Source organism: Peromyscus maniculatus, chromosome X (genome assembly GCF_049852395.1).
Source record: "Peromyscus maniculatus bairdii isolate BWxNUB_F1_BW_parent chromosome X, HU_Pman_BW_mat_3.1, whole genome shotgun sequence".
NCBI classification, from domain to species: Eukaryota; Metazoa; Chordata; class Mammalia; order Rodentia; family Cricetidae; genus Peromyscus; species Peromyscus maniculatus.
Window position 1 is genome coordinate 81,080,583 of NC_134875.1, and position 22,353 is coordinate 81,102,935.

General features: G+C 40.4%; 1 protein-coding gene across 1 annotated transcript in view; it reads left to right on the top strand.

Annotated features, from left to right (window-relative positions):
- Positions 1–22,353, top strand: part of Zdhhc15 (zDHHC palmitoyltransferase 15) — a 95,831-nt gene that overhangs the window by 67,478 nt on the left and 6,000 nt on the right. Inside the window, exons 10-11 of the mRNA XM_006991564.2 lie at positions 3,279–3,382; positions 19,896–19,975. Of these exons, the coding sequence (XP_006991626.1) occupies positions 3,279–3,382; positions 19,896–19,945 (154 nt within the window). The 3' untranslated portion in view covers positions 19,946–19,975. The remainder of the gene's footprint in view (positions 1–3,278; positions 3,383–19,895; positions 19,976–22,353) is intronic.

Below are 22,353 nucleotides of genomic sequence, written 5' to 3' on the forward strand. Positions count from 1 at the left end.
TGTTTCTCCCTCACTTAAATTGGTGTTGCTGGAACGTGCATGGGTGAGAGGCTATTTACTGGAGCAAGGACAATTTTTCAGTGGCTACACCACTGAAGAAAACAATACTTCTTCCCCCAACAACTGTTAATTACCGATAGTCCCACAGAGAAGAATAGGGCCTTATAAGTTCATCCCCGATCTATGATGAAGTGGCAATGGGCTTAATATTGTGCAAGTCTTGTGTAGATAGCCATATCTTTGGTGAGTTCATGGGCGTAATGGCTGTGTCATGTCCAGAAGATAGCTTTCTGGTGCCCATTTCTCTACCCTCTAGCTCTGACCTTCTTTCTACCATTTCTTCCATGATGTTCCCTAAGCTTTGGAGGGGTAATAGAGCTGCCTAATTTAGGGTGGAGTATGTTGCCATCACTTATTCTCACCCTCTTCACCAGTTATGGGTTTTTGCATTAACTACCTCCCATCTCAGAAGAAGCTTCTCTGATGAAGGCTGAGCATTCTCAATAGCAAATTAGACTCAATTTCTTTTTTATTTTAATTAAGAATTTTTTTTTATTCATTTTACACACTAATCACAGATCCCCCTCTTCCCTCCTCCCACCCCTCCAGCCTTCCCCCCCAACCCACCCCTCATTCCCTCCTACAAGAAGGTAAGGCCTCCCATGGGAAGTCAACAGAGCCTGGTCCATTCAGTAGAGGCAGGTTGAGACAGTATGTATCCCTGGTTGGTCTGGACTCGCTATGTAGACCAAACTGGCCATGAACTTATTGCAATCCTCCTGATTCTTCCCCTTAACTGTTGGATTAAAGGCATGTGTCACCATAGCCTTCTGTAATGCAGATTTGGTATCATCTAGTAGGTACAATATTCCCCAAGTTTCTCACTTCTGTTTGTATAATGACAAATCATGAAGTAGAGGTATGAACAAATAAACACTTTAATGATTTGTGGAAAGGAAAACTGGCACCAATTGTTAGTAAATTTGACAATACATATTAAAAACATGAGAATAAACATATCAACCGGGCGGTGGTAGCACACGCCTTTAATCCCAGCACTTGGGAGGCAGAGGAAGGTGGATTGCTGTGAGTTCGAGGCTAGCCTAGGCTACAGAGTGAGTTCCAGGAAAGGCTCCAAAGCTACACACACACACACACACACACACACACACACACACACAAAAGAATAAACATATCCATTATCCTAGTGGTTATATTTCTTGGAATGTACCCTAAAAATAGAGAATAAACTACACACAAACTGTTCTTTACAGTCTGGGCATGGCGATTCATACTTGTAATTTCAGCATTTGGAAGCTTAAGGAAAGAGAATCATGAATTTGACATCAGCCTTGTCTACAGAGCGAGTTCCAGGACAGCCATGGCTACACAGAGAAACCCTGTTTAAAAAAAAAAATGTATAGAACTAGACATCTATCCTCTGAGTGACTTTGTGACCCTAATGAAACCACCACAAACTATAGGAGCTCTAGAGCAGAGAATGTCTCAACCTTTTTATATCCTGTATGTTCTCTGCTCAAACAGCACTATATTCATATTCTCTCTCTTTTTTTTTTGTTTGTTTTTTCGAGACAGGGTTTCTCTGTGTAGCTTTGCGCCTTTCCTGGAGCTCACTTGGTAGCCCAGGCTGGCCTCGAACTCACAGAGATCCACCTGGCCCTGCCTCCTGAGTGCTGGGATTAAAGGCGTGCGCCACCAACGCCCGGCTCATATTCTCTTGTTGGAAAAAAAAAAATCTTTGCTGGAGTCAGGTAATAATGAAGGTTAAATTTTCTCCTTCCCTCCCTTGCTGAATCAATACTTCCTCTATGCCAGTTAATGTTTTATAGGGTTGTTTGTTTAAGGTGTGGTATAGTCAACTCTTCTAGCTATAAATACCAAGACAAAATTTGTCAGTGGTAACATTGATTAATAACTGATAGCAGGAATTAGCTATATATACTCTGATCACACACTGAGACACACAAGCATTCAAACTCCATTACCACATCACTCTAGTTTAAAAACAAAACCAAAAATCAAAGCCCATTCACTTACATAATCAGTGTTCTAACATTTTCTGAAGGACAATATTAATAAAATCTATAAACTTTTTATTGGCAACATTCAACAGGAGAAAAAGTACATATAGTATCAAATAAATAATCTGAAAGTCATTCAAAGTTAAACTCAGAATGCATTCAGCTATATAGACTCAATTGTTGAAACTGTAATAGTATCTGGCTAGGGCCACCATGATTCATGCCATGGCCTCCTATCTCAGAATGGCCAGAAATTAATTAGAGACATGCTCCAGATTACCATATAGATCCACAAAGTAGCCTCACATGTAGATAATTGTCCCTAGAATCTACACCGCAGAGATACCTTGCCATTTCTCTTTCCCATTCTATGTTACAAGTCAAATAAATAACAGGGTATAGGAGCATTCTCTTACCCTTCACAGCAGCTTTTCCCACTATATTTAGTGATGGTGAGTCTTCTCATCTCGCTTGAAAATGTAGAATCAAAGCAGTTTGATAATGGGATATAATTGGAACTAAGATAGTTAAATGGCATTTATGAAACTGTATATGCATATTACTATACTGGGCATTGTAGAAAGCAAGTTAAAGAATGTCTTACAAACAAAAATAGTCAGCATTGATACAGACAAACAAGACATGGAAATTGAGAGTAATGCAGCAAGGAGATGATAATATTTGGATGATGATAAGAGCTTATTTGGCCATGGCTATAGACAACAAGACAAAAGAACTAAGAATCCCCAAGTCTTGTGGTGTATAGCTCAGTGGTAGAATCCTTAAAACAACACAACCCCAAAGCCATGATTATATCTCACTTCTAAGAAGATGATTACTGTCTCAAAAGTTTATAGTAGATAGACATGATGACACACCTATATTCCAGCCCTGAGGATACTGAGATAGGAGAGTACAAGTTCTGGATCAGCCTGGGCCACAAAATAAGACCTTGCCTGAGCTGGTGAAATGGTTCAGTAGATATAAATGTGCTTACCACCAAACCTAACAACCTGAATTCAATCGCCAGGATCCACATGATGAGAGAAGAGAACTTACTTCCATATTGTCCTCCACATATGCACCATACATATACATACATATATACATATTCTCTCTCTCTCTCTCTCTCTCTCTCTCTCTCTCTCTCTCTCTCTCTCTCTCTCTCTCGATTAAATTTGAATAAAAAAGAAAGTTCGTGTCAGTTGTAAACTCGATATCTTTCTTTCCCACCAGCCCTGGTGATGGACACTCCTTCCCTATGAGGTCTATAAATGAGTCACAGAACCCACTGCTGGCAAATGAAGAACCCTGGGAAGACAACGAGGATGACAGTCGAGGTGAGTAGGCTCAGAAGAAACCCTTTTCTCTGCATGGCACACTCAACACTACATGATCTATCTTAATAAAACCATGCAGAGGCAGGCGGTGGTGGCACACGCCTGTAATCCACTTAGGAAGCAGAGGCAGGTGGATCTCTGTAAGGTCAAGGCCAGTCTAGTCTACAGAGTGAGTTCCAGGATAGCCAGGGTTGTTACACAAAGAAACCCTGTCTCAAGGGAAAAAAATGTCCAAAGAGGTTTTTATAAGAATGACAACCTCATAAGTGCCCTCTGGGTTGAGGAGGATAAGTATGGCCAGATTTGCTTAACAAATATGGGTGGCTAAGGTCGCTATGTTAAGCAATGTTCTCTAGAAGAACAGAACCAATAAAATACATGTATATGTTACATATTATAAAGAGGATTTACTAGAACGGCTTACATGGTAGGGCCTGGGTGGTCCAACGATGGCCATCCATATGATGGAGATGCGGGAGAACCCAGGAGCTGCTCAGTCCACAAAGCAGAAAGCTCAGCAGTCCCAGGCTGGTGCTGGAGGCCTGAAGATCCCTGCAGAGTCTCTGGTGTTGAGTCCACATGGGAGGGACGAGGAAGCTGCAGGCTGAAGTCAGGGGAGGATGGAAGCAGCAGTGATGGCTGTTTTCACTCAGAAGGAAGAGAGTGTGGCCAGGTGACACTGCTGCACATCTTTGCGTCTGGGCCACCCCTTCAGAAGGTGCCATCCATTTTGAGAGCAAGTGTTCCCTCCTCAGCACATCATCTCTGCAAATACCTTCCCAGACATACCCAGAAGTTGGTTCTAAATCCCATCAAGTTGACAAATAAGACCAACCAGTGGATCTGAAGAGAAAGCTCAGCAGATAAAGTACTCGTCACACAAGTATGAGAATTGGGGGTTCAGATCCCCAGATCCAGTAAAAGCCAGGTGGGCTGGTTTGTGGTCCACCTGTAATCCCAATGCAGGAGGCAGAGATAGGAAATATCTGGAGTGAGCTGGCTAGAAAGATTAGCAGAAACATTGAGGTCCAGGTTCCTTGAGAGATCCTGCATCAATATACATGGTAGAGAGTGATCAAGAAGGACACCGAACATCAGTCTCTGCCCTGCACACAGGCATACACTCCACACACATGCACTCTCACAATGCATACATGCATACACACATGAATACACACATACACATCCAAAAAAGAACCCACCTTTACAGAAGCATTAGATGGGAGCTTAAGCAGTTCCTTACTAGCTTCATTGTGCCATGGCTTCCAACTCTACAGATAAATCAGGGGACATAATAGACAGTACTGTGCAGATGAGTAAACAATCTTGCCACATAATCACTCATGGTATTTTCCTTGACTGCAAAGTTTTACTTCCATCAATGGGCAACAGTTCACCTTTCTCTGCCCTCCTTCATTTTGGTTCAGTTTTCTTTAAAATCATACACACTTTAGAATGGTATAAATACCCTACAAAGTGAAAGGTGTGTGGGAGCAAACTTGTACATGCCTCTAATAAGGGCAAAGGAAAAATTTAAAAAGAGAACTTTGCCCTCCCAATTTCTTCCATCAGATCATTAGGTCATCTTGAGACATTTCAGGACGTTCTAAAGATAATATTCTCTTGTCATACATGTTCTATTCTTTGTCTCTGTCACTGTACCCTCTGCCGTGTCTTCCATCTTTGCAAATGTCGTTGATACCAGCCATCAGAGAGTAGATTTTAACAATTGTTGAAATAGAGCAGTAGCCGACAGCAATTTTCAAGTCGGGAATTTTAATAGTCACCATGACGTGAACCTGGGGTAAATGAAGCTGAATGAGGACATGAAAATCTTTCAAGTGAGGGCCAGATGCAGAAGACAAGCTGTTGTAAATGTTCTCACAGTTACATTATCCAGGCCTGGGTTCTCTACCTGAAAATACTATCGTAAAAGAAAGCATGTTTGGAGTTGAAAAATGCCAAATCAGCCCTAAGCTTATAATTACAAAGGAAGATAATTCTTTTTTTAAATTTTTTTATTCTAGCACCATTTGTTGAAGATGCTTTCTTTTTTTTCCATTGTACACTTTTGGCTTCTTTGTCAAAAATTATATGTTCATAGGTGTGCGGATTAATGTCAGGGTCTTCAATTTGATTCCATTCATCCACATGTCGGTTTTTATGCCAATACCAACCAATACCAAGCTGTTTTTATTACTGTAGCTCTATAGTAGAGCTTGAAGTCAGGGATCGTGATGCCTCCAGAGGTTGTTTTATTGTACAGGATTCTTTTGGCTATCCTGGGTTTTTTGTTTTTCCATATGAAGTTGAGTATTCTTTCCAAGTCTGTGAAGAATTGTATTGGTATTTTGATGGGGATTGCATTGAATCTGTAGATTGCTTTTGGTAAAATTGCCATTTTTACTATGTTAACCCTGCCTATCCATGAGCATGGGAGAGCTTTCCATTTTCTAACATCTTCTTCAATTTCTTTTTTCAGGGACTTAAAGTTCTTGTCATATAGGTCCTTCACTTGCTTGGATAGTGTTACCCCAAGGTATTTTGTCATTTGTGGCTATTGTAAAGGGTGATGTATCTCTGATTTCCTTCTCAGCTTCTTTGTCCATTGTTTATAGGAGGGCTACTGATTTTATTTGAGTTGATCTTGTATCCTGCTATGTTGCTGATGGTGTTTATAAGCTGTATCAGTTCCTTGGTGGAATCTTTGGGGTCACTCACATTTTACATGCCAACCACAGATTCCCCTCTCATCCCTCCTCCTGCTCCCCCGACCCCCAGCTTCCCTACCCTGACCCACCCGTCTCACCCCCTCCTCCAACTGGATTAGTTCTCCCATGGTGGGAACAGGTAATCCTGGCACATTCAACTGAGGCAGGACCGAGCCCCTCCCCACTTTCTCTGGGGTGAGCCAAGTATCCCACCATAGGTAATGGGATCCAGAAAGCCAGCTCATGCACCAAGGATAGATCTTGATCCCACTGCCAGGGCCCCTCAAACAGACCAAGCTACACAACTGTTTCCCGTATGCAGAGGGTCTAGTCCAGTCCCATGCAGGTTCCACAGCTGTCGACCTAAATTTTCATGAGTTCCTATGAGCTTGGTTCAGTTGTCTCTGTAGATTTCCCCATCATGATCTTGACAACCCCCCCCCCCCCCTTGCTTCTTTAATCCCTTCTCCCTCTCTTCAACTGGATGCCCGGAGCTTGGCCTGGTGATTGGCCGTGGATCTCTGCATCTGCTTCCATCAGTTACTGGGTGAAGGCTCTATGATGACAGTTAGGATATTCACCAATCCAGTTACCAGGGTAGGCCACCTCAACTGAAGAATGCTCTATGATGACAGTTAGTATATTCACCAATCCATTTACCAGGGTAGGCCACCTCAACTGAAGAATGGATAAAGAAAATGTGGCACATATACACAGTGGAGTATTACTCAGCTGTAAAAAACAATGACATCATGAAATTTGGAGGCAAATAGATGGAACTAGAGAATATCATCCTGAGTGAGGTAACCCAGACTCAGAAAGACAAACATGGTATGTACTCACTCATAAGTGGATACTAGATGTAAAGCAAAGGTTAATCAGACTACAACCCACAGCTCCAGAGTAGCTAGGAAGTAAGGAGGACCCTAAGAGGGATGCATGGATCACCTTGGGAAGGGGAAGCGGAGGAGATCCTGATGGATAAACTGGGGATGGGGGGAATAGAGGGGAGGGGATGATGGATGAGAATATGAGGGAATGGGATGGATGAGCTGGAGAAGCGATCAAGTAGGAGAGCAATAAAGAGATATCTTGATAGAGGGAGACTTATGGGGTTAGGGAAAAGCCTGGTCCTAGGGAAATTTCCAGGAATCCATAAGGATGAACTCAGATTAGACTACTAGCAATACTGGTGAGGGTGCTTGAAGAAGGTAATTCTTGCCCAGCCAAAGAATTTCAAGCAATGCACGCGCGCGCGCGCGCGCACACACACACACACACACACACACACACACACACACACACACACACACACACACACTTCTTTTACTCCTCTGCTTACTATGAGAAGCTGGCTATGTTTTGATGTGCCATCCTCCTGCCATTAGTCCCTCTGAACAGACATTAACTTTTAGCAATCTATCTCAGAAGATGGGAATTCTTATTTTGGTATTGACTCTTTCCAACAGAAATTAAAGACATACCTAATCTCAAAGTTGCTTGAAATAATTCCATAATAAAACAAAAACAGTTCATATGTGAGCCTTATATTGTCAATCAGAACACTTAAAAGATACATGTAGTGCCACATCACATGGAAATTACTTTGGAGGGGATGGGTAGATGGCTTAGTTGGTAAAGTGCTTTCCACACAAGCATGAAAACCTGAGTTCCAGTCTCCAGCGATTTACTTTATTCTGTGGACGGAGGTGTGCTAACCATAGTGTTTGCACAGAAATCAGAAACTGCCGTGGGTGGGTTCTCTTGCCGCTCTGGCATGAGTTCCAGGGGTTATATGCAGGTTGCCTGGTTTGCACCACTGCCTTTACCCACTCAATCATCTCCCCACTCGAGACATTACCTTTTTGGAGCGGCCTCTAATTCTGGTCTTTTTCAAATATACTCGGTTACACTTTTTTATATAATTTCATATTTTATCAAATGTTTTTATATTTTTTCATCCTTTGACTTTAATAATCATGTTGTGTAGACACTAATATTTTATAATTAATGAAAGTGAGGATGGAAGATATTAACTAACTCATCCAATATCACGTAACATGAATCAGATGGTGCTTGGAATCAAATGAAGGTATTCTGATTCTAAATTCTGAGATTTTTTGCAATATCATGGTATGTCTGTCTTTGGGAAGAATAAATATGAGACATGGTGCTGTGATTTAGTGCCATCTTGTTCTCTGAAGCATTTAGCTTCTTCTAAAGTCAGAACATACACCACAGACCACAAGCCTCTTTTAACTTTTTAAAGACCACTATGGCAACTTACATAAATGAGATTTGAACCCATTCTTACGTCTAACAACTTTATTATATAATGGTACTTTTCTCTAGTACAGGTTTTCAAGTGCACTGTTTGTTCAGTTAACGCTGTTATCCTCAGTCTTCTGTGTGTGTTCATATACAAACTGTTCGTGTATTTTTTTAACAGTGCTTTAATCAGTTCCTTGGATTTTTTTTCTTATTTTAGTTTTTTGAGACAAGGTTTCCTTATGTAGCCCCGGCTGTCCCAGAACTCACTCTGTAGACCAGGCTGGGCTTGAACTCAGAGATCCACCTGCCTCTACCTTCCAAGTGCTGGGATTAAAGGTGTGTGCCACCACTGCCCAGAAAATTCTTTTATAAATTCATGCACTGTATTTTGAGAACACTCATCCCCAGTTCCATAACAGCCCTGTCCACCCTCCCAGCCTTTCCTACCTAACTTTGAGTCCATGCTCTTTCAACAATTACAATCCCAAGAAATGCGCTGTAAGTTAAAATTACATTTCAGTCCCCTTTAGAAATTATGTCAGGATTAATTGCTAACCAATAATATAATGTTTGCTATACATTATGTATTTATTAATAGCACAATGTAAAATACTCAATGTATAAATGTATAAAATAATAAAATCGGGCAACAGCAACTTGGTAAGTGAAAGTGTTATGTTAAAGCCAGGAAAAGTTTATCTTCTTTGAAATCCCTACCCTAATTTCATACAGTAAAGTACTAGGTTCAAAAAAACACATCGATGAAAGCATTTAAATAGGTTTCTCTGGAGAGGGTTTTTAAAATAAAGTATTTAATTAATGCACAAATACACAGAAGACGCACAAATGAGTATGCATATCTGTGTAATTTTCTGCAGAGATTAAACAGGCATCTTTTTAAAAGATTTTTGAGAGACTTGAAGTTGCATTTTAGCTTTTTGAGGAAGTGATCCAGAAATGTCTGTTACATTATTGCTTTTTTTCATTATAAAATTTCCTATAGCTTACATTAAAAAATTAGAGATGACAATAAAAGTCTTTATACTAATCTATTCCAAATGGAACCATTTCCTCCAAATTGGATGGATGGCGTCTACAACCCTGCCTATTGTGTCATGAATAATAAAGTGGGCATGATTATCAAAGATGCTGAAATGCAAACTGCCGTAAGCCAGCACCAACCTGAATGTAAAAATGATATTGAAAAAACTCCATGGCTTTCTCAAAGGATGGAAGTCTAACCTCTTAGTATTTTCTGATGGAACTGATTTCTTAATATGTTTTTTCTTTATGGCTCTGGTGCCTTTCCAAATGTTCTTTGTTCTTTTTTCGTTTCAGTAAGTAACAAAGCCTGTGCCATTTTCCAACACTAGCCTTTTTCACATTAGTAGCTGAACACTTTGATCATGAATGTTTGTTGGAGGTGCAGCATCTGTGGAAATTCAGGGAAAATAGCTCCAGTCAATATTCTGTAGATAGTGAAGTTAACAGAGATGTTGGCAGAGACTTCAGCAGCAGAGCTATGGTTGTTTCTGCCTGTGAAGTCCGATAGTTTTCTGCCACTGTAAGAAAATATCTGAGATAATCAACTTAAAGAGAGCAGGTATATGGAAGTCTCCACTCTATGATCAGTTGGTTTTATTGCTTCAGACTGCTAACAAGGACATCCATAATGATGACAATCTGCCATTGAGAAATACCACTCCCTTCATAGCCCTGAAGCAAAATAGAGTAAGGAACTGGGACCCACATACTCCCTCAAAGTTATGCCCCCCACCCAGTAACCTAAAAACTTCCCAATGGGCCTCAGTTCTATAAGATTCTGACACCTCCCAATAGTGAGTGCCACCCTTTGGGCTAAGACTTTTAGCACATGAGCCTTTAGGGGACATTAAAGATTCAGACTATAGCACAAAAGAACAAGTTACTTTTTCATTTTTACTGTAAAAATGTGAGGTATCCAAAAGAGTGCTTTTGCATACATACATGCAGTGGAGTGATGACTTACATACATCATCCCCAAATACTGTTGTCCTGCATAGTCTGGTAGTCCGCATGCTGCCCTTCCAGTCTCCACGTTTCTCTCTATACTGGCCACTCTGTATGCTTTGGTCTGTACCTCTTCATGCCACCTCCCCTTCTGCTGCCTCGAGAACTACTGTTCCACTCTGTTGGCATATATTTGACTCCATTTTTAAATTTCTCCCTATCAGAAAGATCATCCAGTGCTGTTTTTCTGTGTCCGCCTTAATGGCATCCATTTCCATCCATTTTGTTGTAAATGGGAGAAGTCACTTCTGTCTTAAAGATGAATAATAATATGGAGTGTGTGTGTGTGTTCCATTTTGAATTTTTAAAGAAACCTCTATAGCAGTTGTAACAATTTGCATTCCCAGCAACAATAAATGAAGGTAGCCTTTTCTCTACATTCTCACCAATCGTTTTTATTTTTGACATATTTGTGGGTCTGGGATTAAATATAGGACCATGACCATGCTAGGCAAGCATTCTGCCACTGAAGCACATCATAGCCCTGTCGTTTGACTTTTTTAAATGTGGTTATTCATTTTTTAATTTTTTTTATTCATTTTACATACCAACCACAGATTCCCCTCTCATCCCTCCTCCTGCTCCCTCTTCTTTCCCCCTTTATCCCCTCCTCCAACAGGGTAAGGCCTCCCATGGTGGGGACAGCTAAGCCTGGTACATTCAGTTGAGGTAGGTCCAAGCCCCTCCCCCCTGCATCAAGGCTGCACAAGGTGTCCCACCATAGGTAATGAGATCCAGAGAGCCAGATCATGCACCAGGGGTAGATCCTGATCACCCTGCCAGTGGGCCCTGAAACAGACTCAGCTACACAACTGTGTTCCGTATGCAGAGGGTCTAGTCCAGTCCCATGCAGGTTCCACAGCTGTCCATCTAAAGTTCGTGAGTTCCTACAGGCTTGGTTCAGTTGTCTCTGTAGGTTTCCCCATCATGATCTTGACCCCCCCTTGCTCATATAATCCCTTCTCCCTCTCTTCAACTGGACTCCCAGAGCTCAGCCTGGTGTTTGGCTGTGGATCTGCTTCCATCAGTTACTGGATGAAGGCTCTATGATGACAGGGTATTCACCAGTTTGATTACCAGGGTAGACCAGTTCTCGCACCCTCTCCACTATTGCTAGTAGTCTAATCTGGGGTTTTCCTTGTGGATTCCTGGGAATTTCCCTGGCACCAGGTTTCTCCCTTACCTCATAATATGTACCTCTATCAAGATATCTCTTTCATTGCTCTCCCTCTCCGTCCCTCCCCTAGTTTGACCGTCAAGCATGAGGAAATGGGATGGTTGTTTGACATTTTTTTTTTTTTTGGTTTTTCAAGACAGGGTTTCTCTGTGTAGGTTTCCTGGAACTCACTTGGTAGCCCAGGCTGGCCTCGAACTCACAGAGATCCGCCTGGCTCTCCCTCCCAAGTGCTGGGACTAAAGGCGTGCGCCATCACCGCCCGGCTCGTTTGACTTTTTTATAACAGCCGTCCTAACAGATATGAGGTGGCCTCTCATGGTGCTTTTGATTTTCATGCTCATGACCATTAAGGATTTTAGCACTTTTTCAAATACTTGTGTCATCTTGGGGAAAATGTCTATTTATATAGTTTAATCATTTTAAATTCAGATATTTGTTGGCATTGGCTACTGGTCTGAATTTTTTAATATAATTTGCTTATTGAATACTTGTCAGATTTGTGGTTCACAGTTATTTTCTCCTGTTCTATAGGTTGCTTTTTCATTTTGTTATTTTTGCTGTCAACAGGCTTTTTGGTGTAATAAACTCCCATTATGTATTGTTTATTTATTTCTAATGTCATATTTAAAAATCATTAAGACATTTCCCCTGTGTTTGTGGTAGTTTTATAATTCCAGATGTATCAATGACACCCTGTTTAAAACAATTGATAGTATATGCTTAGATTTCTTTCTGGACTGTTCTTTTGTTCCATTGCCCTATTGTCTGCCTTTATGTGAGTTCTATTTTGTTTTTTATTATCATCGGTTTGTAATACAGTTTAAGATGCAGTAGTATGCTGCCTTCAATTTTGTTTATATTTATTAGGATTTTCTGGCTATTTACAATCTTTTATAGTTCTTTATAATTTTTTTTAATTTTATTTATGCAAAAAACCCATTGTAATATTGATCCAGATTGTGTTAAATACATAAGTTAATTTTGGTAGCATGAACATATTAACCATGTTGGTTCTTCCAATTTATGAACATATATTTCCATTTATTTGTGTCCTCTTCAGTTTCTTATGCCATTGTTTTATAGGTTTTTGTATGTGTCTTTTACTTCCTTGGTTAAGTTTATTCTATCTCTCTGTTGAGCTCTGGCACTTTAGAGAATGAGGGATATAAGCAAAATGAAACTGTCCTTCCTTTGGGTTACTTCTTTAACTGTATGACTACAGCTTTTTAATTGGACTCATGAGCTCTTACAGAGTTATTTTAATTAATGGCTGGATTCCAAATGTTTGCTCTTTGTGGGAGGAAAGAAGGCCAAGATCTCTTACTTCACCATCTGGCTAAAATCACCTGGAAATAACTTGGATCAGCATCCATGATTGACTAATGATATTAGCTGATCTAGAAATGTTCTTAGAAATACTTTGAAAGAAATCAGAATTCAACCTATTTGTTAGGAAGATTTACTCTGAAGATCTTCCACATAGGTTTCCTTTCAAAGTTGCAAATAAGCAACTTCACATGACCTGTTTTCATGTTGGGGTGCTTGCTCTCAGAGAAACCTAAAATGAATTACATAGTGTGTATCGTGATTGATCATCTAGAATCTTCCTTAACCCTGCCTCCATAAAGTTGCCATCCTAGGTATGGACTTTCCAGGGTCTTAGGAAGCGAGTCACCTAAGTCCTGAGTAGTGCTGAATCTGTGAGGCTTCTTCAGAGCCTAGGCATAGGCCTCAAGTTGTTCCAGGGTTTATAAGAACTTCCAAGTTCCTATTTTCTATGCTAAATCTAAACAAATAGTAATTGGCCTTCACCTAGACCCTCAAATTTAAGTCTTCAAAAACAGATTAGGTATTAAACTCAGTTTTGACTTTGATAATAAGTTAGCATTTGCCAATTGTAATTATGTAGCTTGTATCCATTAGGCTCAGTTCTTTTATTTCCTAGTCAAGAAGGTAAATCCAGTTCAAAAGGACTTGTCACACAGATCTTCATAATCCTGCTTGAGAAGCCAGTAGAGAGCTCCAGGCCAAGGACCATGGTAATTCTGCACTCTAGTCAGTGTACCAACTGTGATAAGAAAAACTGTTTCCAAAGAATCCATCAGTAAAAGACCCACAGTTTCCTTAAAACTGATTTTAACTCTAACTAACAAGACTAGAAATAAAACTTCAATTTCATTTGAAAGCTTTTAGTTAATTTATGTACTCAGGGATATCTTTATCAAGTGAAAAAAGCCTATAGTATGAAACCAAAAAATTGTTTGAATTTGCAACTGTAACCTTCTGGTGTTAATAATCAATACTTGGATGAATCTATTTCCTGCCTTCCAATTGGTGAACAGTTATCCCAAAAAGTATGGATTTTTTGTCCCCAGTATATGAAATGTTTCACATATAGGCTCTCAGGAACAAGTCAACCAAGTCCTGAATAGTCTTCAGTCTTTCTAATTTCCTAGTCCTTTGCTTGTACAAACTTTCTCTATATGATACCCAAGGTAGAGCATGTTCCTGACTGACTTGTTTTTAACCTTTTAGTTCCTACTGTGATGACAAGTCACCTGTTGGAAAGAATAGCAAAAGAAAATAAACTAGCATGTGTTAAGAGTGTCCTGAAATTGGAACATTGGATTCATAATGTCATTAAACACTATCTCATCTTTGAACTCAGGGGTCTTGTAATATTGGAGTGAGATAAGATACATACACGAAAAGTTTCCCACCAAAACACAACACAGAGTGTTATTGACCAAATGAGTAGATCATTATGTCAACTCAGCAGGTAAATTGGCATCAAATTGGATGAACCCATAGACCAAAATCTTTATTTTGTCAGTGGTCAGGAACTGCTGAAAAATTTTGATTAGAGGAGTTATGTGAGGAAACTGTTTTCTTCAGAAGATGATGAAGTGATACTCCTAAAAAAAGAGTAGATTGTCATCATGTATCAGAGATTGTTCTAAAGCCTGGACTTTCCAAGAGGACTGGTGAGAGCCCTTCTCTTCTTCTTCATCAGAACTCCAACTCTCCAAGCACATCCTGTATACAAGAGCTCTAGTTCAGAGACGAGAGATCTTTCAATCAAGAGCTGGGTTACTTGGCAGATGCCTCTCTGGTGAATTTCTGTTCAGTCGTCTTCCAGGCAGAGATAGCCATTGACTCTTGCTTGAAGAAAACATTACTTCACCACTTACCTCTTCAGGTCTAACTGTACCTGTCTGGTCATGCCTGTAGACCTTTAAACATCACCATAGGAGGTGGATATAGTCTTACAAAATCCATGTTATCTTCCTAAAATAATCTACTTCTTCAAACAGTCATTATTTGATATGTGGAATCAATACATGGAGTCAGATAAGGAAAAATCCTTAGATTTGGTCATTTTTTTTTTTTAGCAAATATTCAAATGGGAATTCAGGACACATTGATATATACTAACACCTTCGAAATTAGTCTTCACATGACTCATATCCTTATTATATAGACATTGGGGATAGTTAGGTAAGTAGATCTTTTCCAACAGGCTATTTTGTTTCTTATTCTTTCATGCAAGAGGCATTGTGATTCTAGGGTAGGATGTCTGTATGGCTGATGAGGAATACTACAGAAAAAAAGGAGAATGAAGAAGAAATCAATATTCCTTCCATTTATTTGGAAGATAAGACATTTATAGCCGGGTGGTGGTGGCGCATGCCTTTAATCCCAGCACTTGGGAGGCAGAGGCAGGCGGATCTCTGTGAGTTCGAGGCCAGCCTGGGCTACCAAGTGAGTTCCAGGAAAGGCACAAAGCTACACAGAGAAACCCTGTCTTGAAAAACCAAAAAAAAAAAAAGACATTTATACAATTTGCTTAAAATTACAGGTATTATAATACAATACTTTTCTGAGCATGGTGGGGAATGCTTATAAACCCAATATTCTGCGGGCTGAGACAGGAAGATTGCAAATTTGAGACTATCCTGGGCTACACAATGAAACTCTCTCTCTCTCTCTCTCTCTCTCTCTCTCTCTCTCTCTCTCTCTCTCTCTCTCTCTCACACACACACACACACACACACACACACACACACACACACACACACACTGTTTTATGAACTATATGTTATTGACTAAATAAGCAGAATAATGAAATTTGTGCTATAAAAAATAAGGATAAGAGTGATTTCCTATGGGTTACGTAATCAGGTAGGCTTCATAATATAGAGAGAATTCAAACTAACACCAGCAAGAAGAAAACAACCTAGTTACAGTCAAGAGTTTTGGCAGTTGGGCACTAGATAAGAATTCACTGAAGTCAGAGACTCACCATCCACCTGTTACATGCCAGGTGATTTATAGTCTCTCTCACATTTAATAATCATAGTCACTGTTGTGAGTTGTAAATATTCAGTAACCCCGTTCTATAGATGAAATTGAACCTCGGGTTCAGATCAGCTCAGTGTCTGTCACACAGCACAGTGATAGACCCTGTCTCCAAATCAAACTCTCAATTACTGCACCACTCCACATCCCTCCCTCTTCTCCATCCCGTATTCAGTGTTTAGAAAAAACCCTTCCTGTGCCTCGTTTGCCAGAAATAGAAGGATGAAGAAACATGAGCAAAGTTCTGGCATGGGAACCAGTTCCCAGTTGCTGGTTTCAATGGGTGACTTTTGGAAAAGTCCCTTCTCTCTGTTCCTCAGTTTCAATTCTATTCTCTCCACGCTCTCTTCAGCTCTGAGCCCACCTGATACTGAGGGATCAAAAGTTAAGCTGAATAACAGAACCTAAATTTTTTTTGCCAAATAGTTTCTAGTTCCCTTTTTAGAAGAATGTTATTATGTACTAAAGGCCATGGTAAACTTACAATAGTAACATAGCTTCCTTATTCTGGGGCCACATTTCTTTCTCTGCACATTCTCTCTTATACTCATTTGCTTTCTTCTTACCATCTCTACCTAGTATTTTGACTATTGGCCTCCAAACAACATCTCGTCATGCTTGTTATTTTCCTTTCCTAAAGAATTGAAGTAACTATATTGATAAAGGGGAAGTAGAACTAATGATAGTTAGAGGGCAGAGGTACAACACGGTAAATGGTATAAAGCTATTAGGAAGAAATAAACGACATATAGGTAACAGGAACGAGTCCTAATGGAGGTAACATGGTAGAGGATTTGGTATCAGTTAGTATTGATATAATGAAAGATACATTTTAGAAAGATCAGTGGAGCACTGGTACACAGAATGAATTGGAGTTTTGAAATAAGAAATGGGAAAAGGAGCAGAAAGCTGGGTATGTGTCATAATAGCTTCATGGCAGGCAGTAACTATAGAAAGGGAGAAAAAAGATCAAGGCTAAGAGCCTTTTCTATAGCTAGGGATAGTCCACTGACTAGAGATATGTGGGAGTTATTTGTGTAGACATGGCATTTCAAACAATGCAAACTGGAGGAAGTTATTTGTGTAGACATGACATTTCAAACAATGCAAAGTAGAGGAGATAATCAAGTAAAAGAATAAAACTAGAGAGAGGAAACAAAGTGCATTGAAATACATCTGTGTGGACAGGAAATGGTGAAAGAGAAAGCAGAGGGCCCTGGTTAGAACATCAGAAAACAAAGCTCAGGAGAGACTACCCAACAATACTGTCAGTGCCCACCTCTACTTTACAATTGAAAACACTGAGGCTGGAGGAAATGGATATGACGTGAAGTGAGTAATATGACAGGAAGCAATCATGACTCAAGTCCCTGGATTCTCTACATTGTACTCTTTCCCTACTCTATTAATTTCTGAGAACCAGTGGCTAAAAATACACACACACACACACACACACACAAAAAACAGCAACAACAAAAACCCAAGTTGCTTCATAGAGTAAAGGTTCACGTGGTAGCCTAGATTTTAAGGAAGGGGGGGGAATAGATCTTAGATAACATAAGAAAACTAAGCTGAGCAGCATACAATAAGACTGAATTGACATGCTTTTGATTGAATAATAGGGAAATCACTACTGCATAAGCAGCGGGAGCGGGGGGTGGGGGGGTGGGGGGGGCGGATGGAGGAAGCAGTGTAGGTACAGATTATAGGAGGCATTGAATTGACTTATTAAATCCTGTTATTTGTTTTCTATTATGCAGAACACAATTCTTTGAAGCCTTTATTCAATTCATTCCTCACCTATGCAGTCTTAGCTTAATCTCACCCTGGGAAGAATGCCATGAAGGAAACTGAAAATCAGGTTTTTCATCTGAGGCACCAGTGCCCACAAGAACATAGTTTTAATTCAAATAATTGTTTGGTGGGAGTGTTGGGCCAAATCTGAGTGTGAGTCACTCTGGGAAAAAAAATAAAATAAAAGAAACCCACTTAGCAAAATCCTACAGATCAACTTCTCAAAGATTTTCCAAACACACCTAAAATGTCTCAAGGCAGCCAACTATCAGCTAGTAATGAGCATTGAGGGTTTGTTAGCGTCACTTCTCAGGAGCAACAAGGCCAGCACAGTTATTACACTTAAAAATTGTTATGGCTGCTATTGATTGCTGCCTCAGAATGTTTGTGACATACGTTTGAGTACTTGCTACCCATATTTCCCTTTGTTTTTACAAATGAGCTATTCTCCAGCCCTTGCTAAAGACTGGGCTGATCTGTCCGATTTAAGTTCTGACTTAACTCTACCCTGAAGCTAGCTAAGTATGGTGGTACTTATCTGTTAGACCAGCACGTGGAAAGCAGATGCAGAAGGGCTGCCGATTCACAGCAAAACCTTTCAGAGAGAAAGAGGGGGGAGAGGGAGGGAGAGAGGGAGGAAGAGAGAGAGAGAGAGAGAGAGAGAGAGAGAGAGAGAGAGAGAGAGAGAGAGAGAGAGATGAAAGGATATTGAGATTCTAGAGAAGACAGAATCTTGCATCCACAACAGTGTTGTGATTCCAAAGACAAACATTTTTAGAACCACTTTTGTTTTTTTCTATTGCTGGAAGAAACTGCCATGGCTCTGAAGTCAGTCTGATTAACTCCGTAGCATGAGTTTGCCAGCCGCCCGTGACAAAAGTAGCCCACCCTGGCTAGTTAGCCTCACTCTTCAGAGGCCTCACTTTTGGGAGCACTTTGAATGGCAAACTGGTTTCATAAAAGAAAATTGACTAGATGCTGTAAGGGATGACCACTATGAACATTTTTATCTCAAAATGCCGGGAGTACATTATTATGCTGGGAGTGTGAAGAAAGTGTTTACCTGTACATTAAGCAAGGTGATTCAGAGTGTATTTTCCACTTCTAAAAAGCTAGAGGTCAGAAACGAAATGTTTGTACCATAAATGATGTTTCTTATTAATCCACAAACCTCTTATTTTCTAGATCCATCATTTCTTTTCAGAAACACACCAACACCTAAAATACTATAATAGCGCTCTCAATTATGTGCAATGGAATAACAGTGGGACAGGGTAATTTTGTGAGTAACAAGACCCACAACTCCTCATCAAAGACAGATGGCGCTGAGCTGTTATCATAGCTATTTAAATCCAATACCAGCCAGTATTATGGGTCAGATTATGCTGATAAATGAAAGATTCTTAGTTAGTAGTACAGCAGACCAAGCAGCTCTTGGCATGTGAATGCCTGAGCTTCTAAAGGTTTCTGTGTAGAAAACCAGTCTTTTGGAGCTCTGTAGATGTTGTCCACCTCCAGGGATTGAACAAAAATGTTAATAAACAAATATCCATCCATGTAAGACATTTGATTTTCATTTTGGTCCATTTTCTGTTAATATGAAAAGTTATCGAGCTGGGCTTGGTGGCACACGCCTTAAATCCCAGCACTAGGGAGGCAGAGGCAGGCGGATCTCTGTGAGTTCAAGGACAGCCAGGGCTGTTACACAGAGAAACCCTGTCTCGAAAAATCATTTTTAAACAAACGTTATCAGAGGCTATGTACTTATGAAGTAGTTTATGAATCTCCCAATTCTGGTGGCTGGAGGGTTGAAACGATATGGTGACAGTGTCACAGCAGAGCATCACATACACACACCTGCACCACAACTTGGTGCACCATCAGAAAGAGAAATGGCTGCTGCAGAAAGGGCCACACACTGGGGGAAGCTTTGCTTTCTAACAATCTTCTCATACAAGAATTATCATGGGTTTCATAAGTACTGCAGTGTGGCTTCTGAGGCTAGATCTCCCAGTGACCTCAGTGCCTTCTGCTAGACCCCCTTTCTGAACCTTTCCACCGCTCAGTGCTACCACACTAGGGACCAAGCAGCACAAACCTCTGAGGGACACACTGAGCGCACAGCATTCACCTGTACTTTTCAATCTTACAGATTACCCAGAAGGCTCGTCGTCGTCGCTGGCTGTGGAGACAGAAACGTAGCAGTTTTCACGTCTTCTGCATCTCCAACAGGTCAGTACTCTGAAGGGGGCACATTTAGTGCCACCTGGTCTAAGAAGCAGCCTTGGGAGCAGAACTAGAAAAGGAGTTTGTTCTCATTCTGGTGAGCAAGGTGTTAAATTCTTCACCCTCGTTGCACACAGGAGAAGTTCTGTGCATAATTTCCTGGTGCAATGTACTGAAAAAGATGCCTTTATTCCCTACAAACTCACACGTACTTCACTTGTGCTAATAGACCCCAGGGGATCCAAAAACAGCCAAATATCCTGTACAGGTTATTTACTTTCATACTGTGAATTATAAACCTTGTCATGGTGCATTCCAGGTCTCTGAAACAATACAGATTACAAATAAGTTCTTTGTGCCTGACTCCATTATGTCTGCTAATAACCTACTCTTACCCACCAACAGGCAAAGAGCAGCCTCCCTATAGTCCAGCCCTCCTAAATGCTACTAATTTGTTAACAGTGGATTCTCTTTGACCTGTTGAAATGCCAAACAGCCTTCTCTTTGTGACACTTACAAGTAAATAGGACGAGTGTGTTGATGTATCCAACCGTCTTATTAAATAAGAAACACAGAAACAATGTAAAAGAGAAAGCCGAGAGGTCAGAGCTCAGAGCTAAAATCTCACCCTTCCGCCTGCGGTGTCCCAGCTTCCCAAAAGACCTATTTCCTGTCTGTTCGTCTATTTATAGTATTTTGTTCTGCCTTCTCATTGGTTGTAAACCCAAACACGTGACTGCCTCGTCACTGTCTGAATGTACAGCCCCCTAGGTCTTAAAGGTATATGTCTCCAATGCTGGCTGTATCCCTGAACACACAGAGATCTATGGGATTAAAGGTGTGTGCCACCACTGCCACACTCTGTCTATGGCTCTAATAGCTCTGACCCCCGGGCAACTTTATTTATTAACATACAATCAAAATCACATTTCAGTACAATTAGATTACCACCACACCAGTGTAATTCCATATTAAAAGGAGACTTAGTTATAGAAAATCATGGTACTCAAAGCTCTGAACTGGTAGGACGTCACTTTTTTTCCCATGAAAATGCTAGCAGTTACAAAAGCCTCTTAATCGGTTTATGAGTTCTCCTGTCTTCAATCCTTTCCCTACACAACTTCTGCTATGTACTGATACAAGGAAAGGTACTATACAGACCTTATATGGGCCAGCTAGTTTGCTAAGTACTTCCATCAACTCTACAAGGTGACTGTCACAATTTACATTTTCTTAGGAGAGAACCACTTAACTGAGGTTACACAGCCATCAAGTGGCTTACCTAAAATTGCAACCCAGGACTGCATGGCTTCGCTTGTAACGCTGCATTTAAAGGCCTGGTGGACCCTTGGCCATGCAGCTTCAATTATAACTAAAGGTTAAAAGAGAGAACAGTTAAGTCTGTTTTCTTATTCAAACCCTTGATGAAATGTTTGGTATTTTGGTAAGGCAACTTGTAGTATCTAGCAATATCTACATTTCAGTTATCTAGGATGCTTCTTCATTATTTTAGCATGTGTCTAAAGGTAGTCTGAAATGCTAGTATTTTGGTATATTAATTGTTTAATGAAAAAGTGTTACTGAAGGGTACACTTAGGAATATAGGGATATAAGCATACTTAGTATAGAAATTTGTGGGGCTTTCAATGTGCTAGGAGTTTTGTGATTCACTAAGTGAAGCAGCAGTTGTAGTCACCCTGTGGATTTGTTTGACCATCATATCCTTTCTTGTCATCTCCTTCCTACTCAAGGCATAGGGCCTTGCCCTCATGGCAGTGCATGTTAAGATTTTTTTTTTTTTTTTTTTTTTTTGGTTTTTCAAGACAGGGTTTCTCTGTGTAGCTTTGCGCCTTTTCCTGGAACTCACTTGGTAGCCCAGGCTGGCCTCGAACTCACAGAGATCCGCCTACCTCTGCCTCCCGAGTGCTGGGATTAAAGGCGTGCGCCACCACCGCCCGGCTAACATGTTAAGATTTTTAATATGCTAAGGCATATTGTGAATTCCCCAAAGTGTGGTAAGATAGTTCCCAAATTTACATGACCATGTGATTCCCCCTAACCTTTCATGAACATCTTGAAGGAATATTAAACCATAGAATGCATTGCTTCTACTTCCTTAGGGAAGCAAAATTGCCTCTAAGCAATACCTTTTCCAGGGAACACCATCCAAATAAATTGGGCAGTTGGTTTTATGAGAACAAAGACATGTTCTGATAATAATAGAAGAACGTTTGCAGGAACAGTAGGAGAAATATTTTAAAATTTGTCAAGAAGCTGGGTGTGGTGGTGCATGCCATTAATTCAAGCACCCAGGAGACAGAGGCAGACATCGGGTATACATATTGAGTTCCAGGACAGTAGGGCTATGATGACTTTTTAAGTAT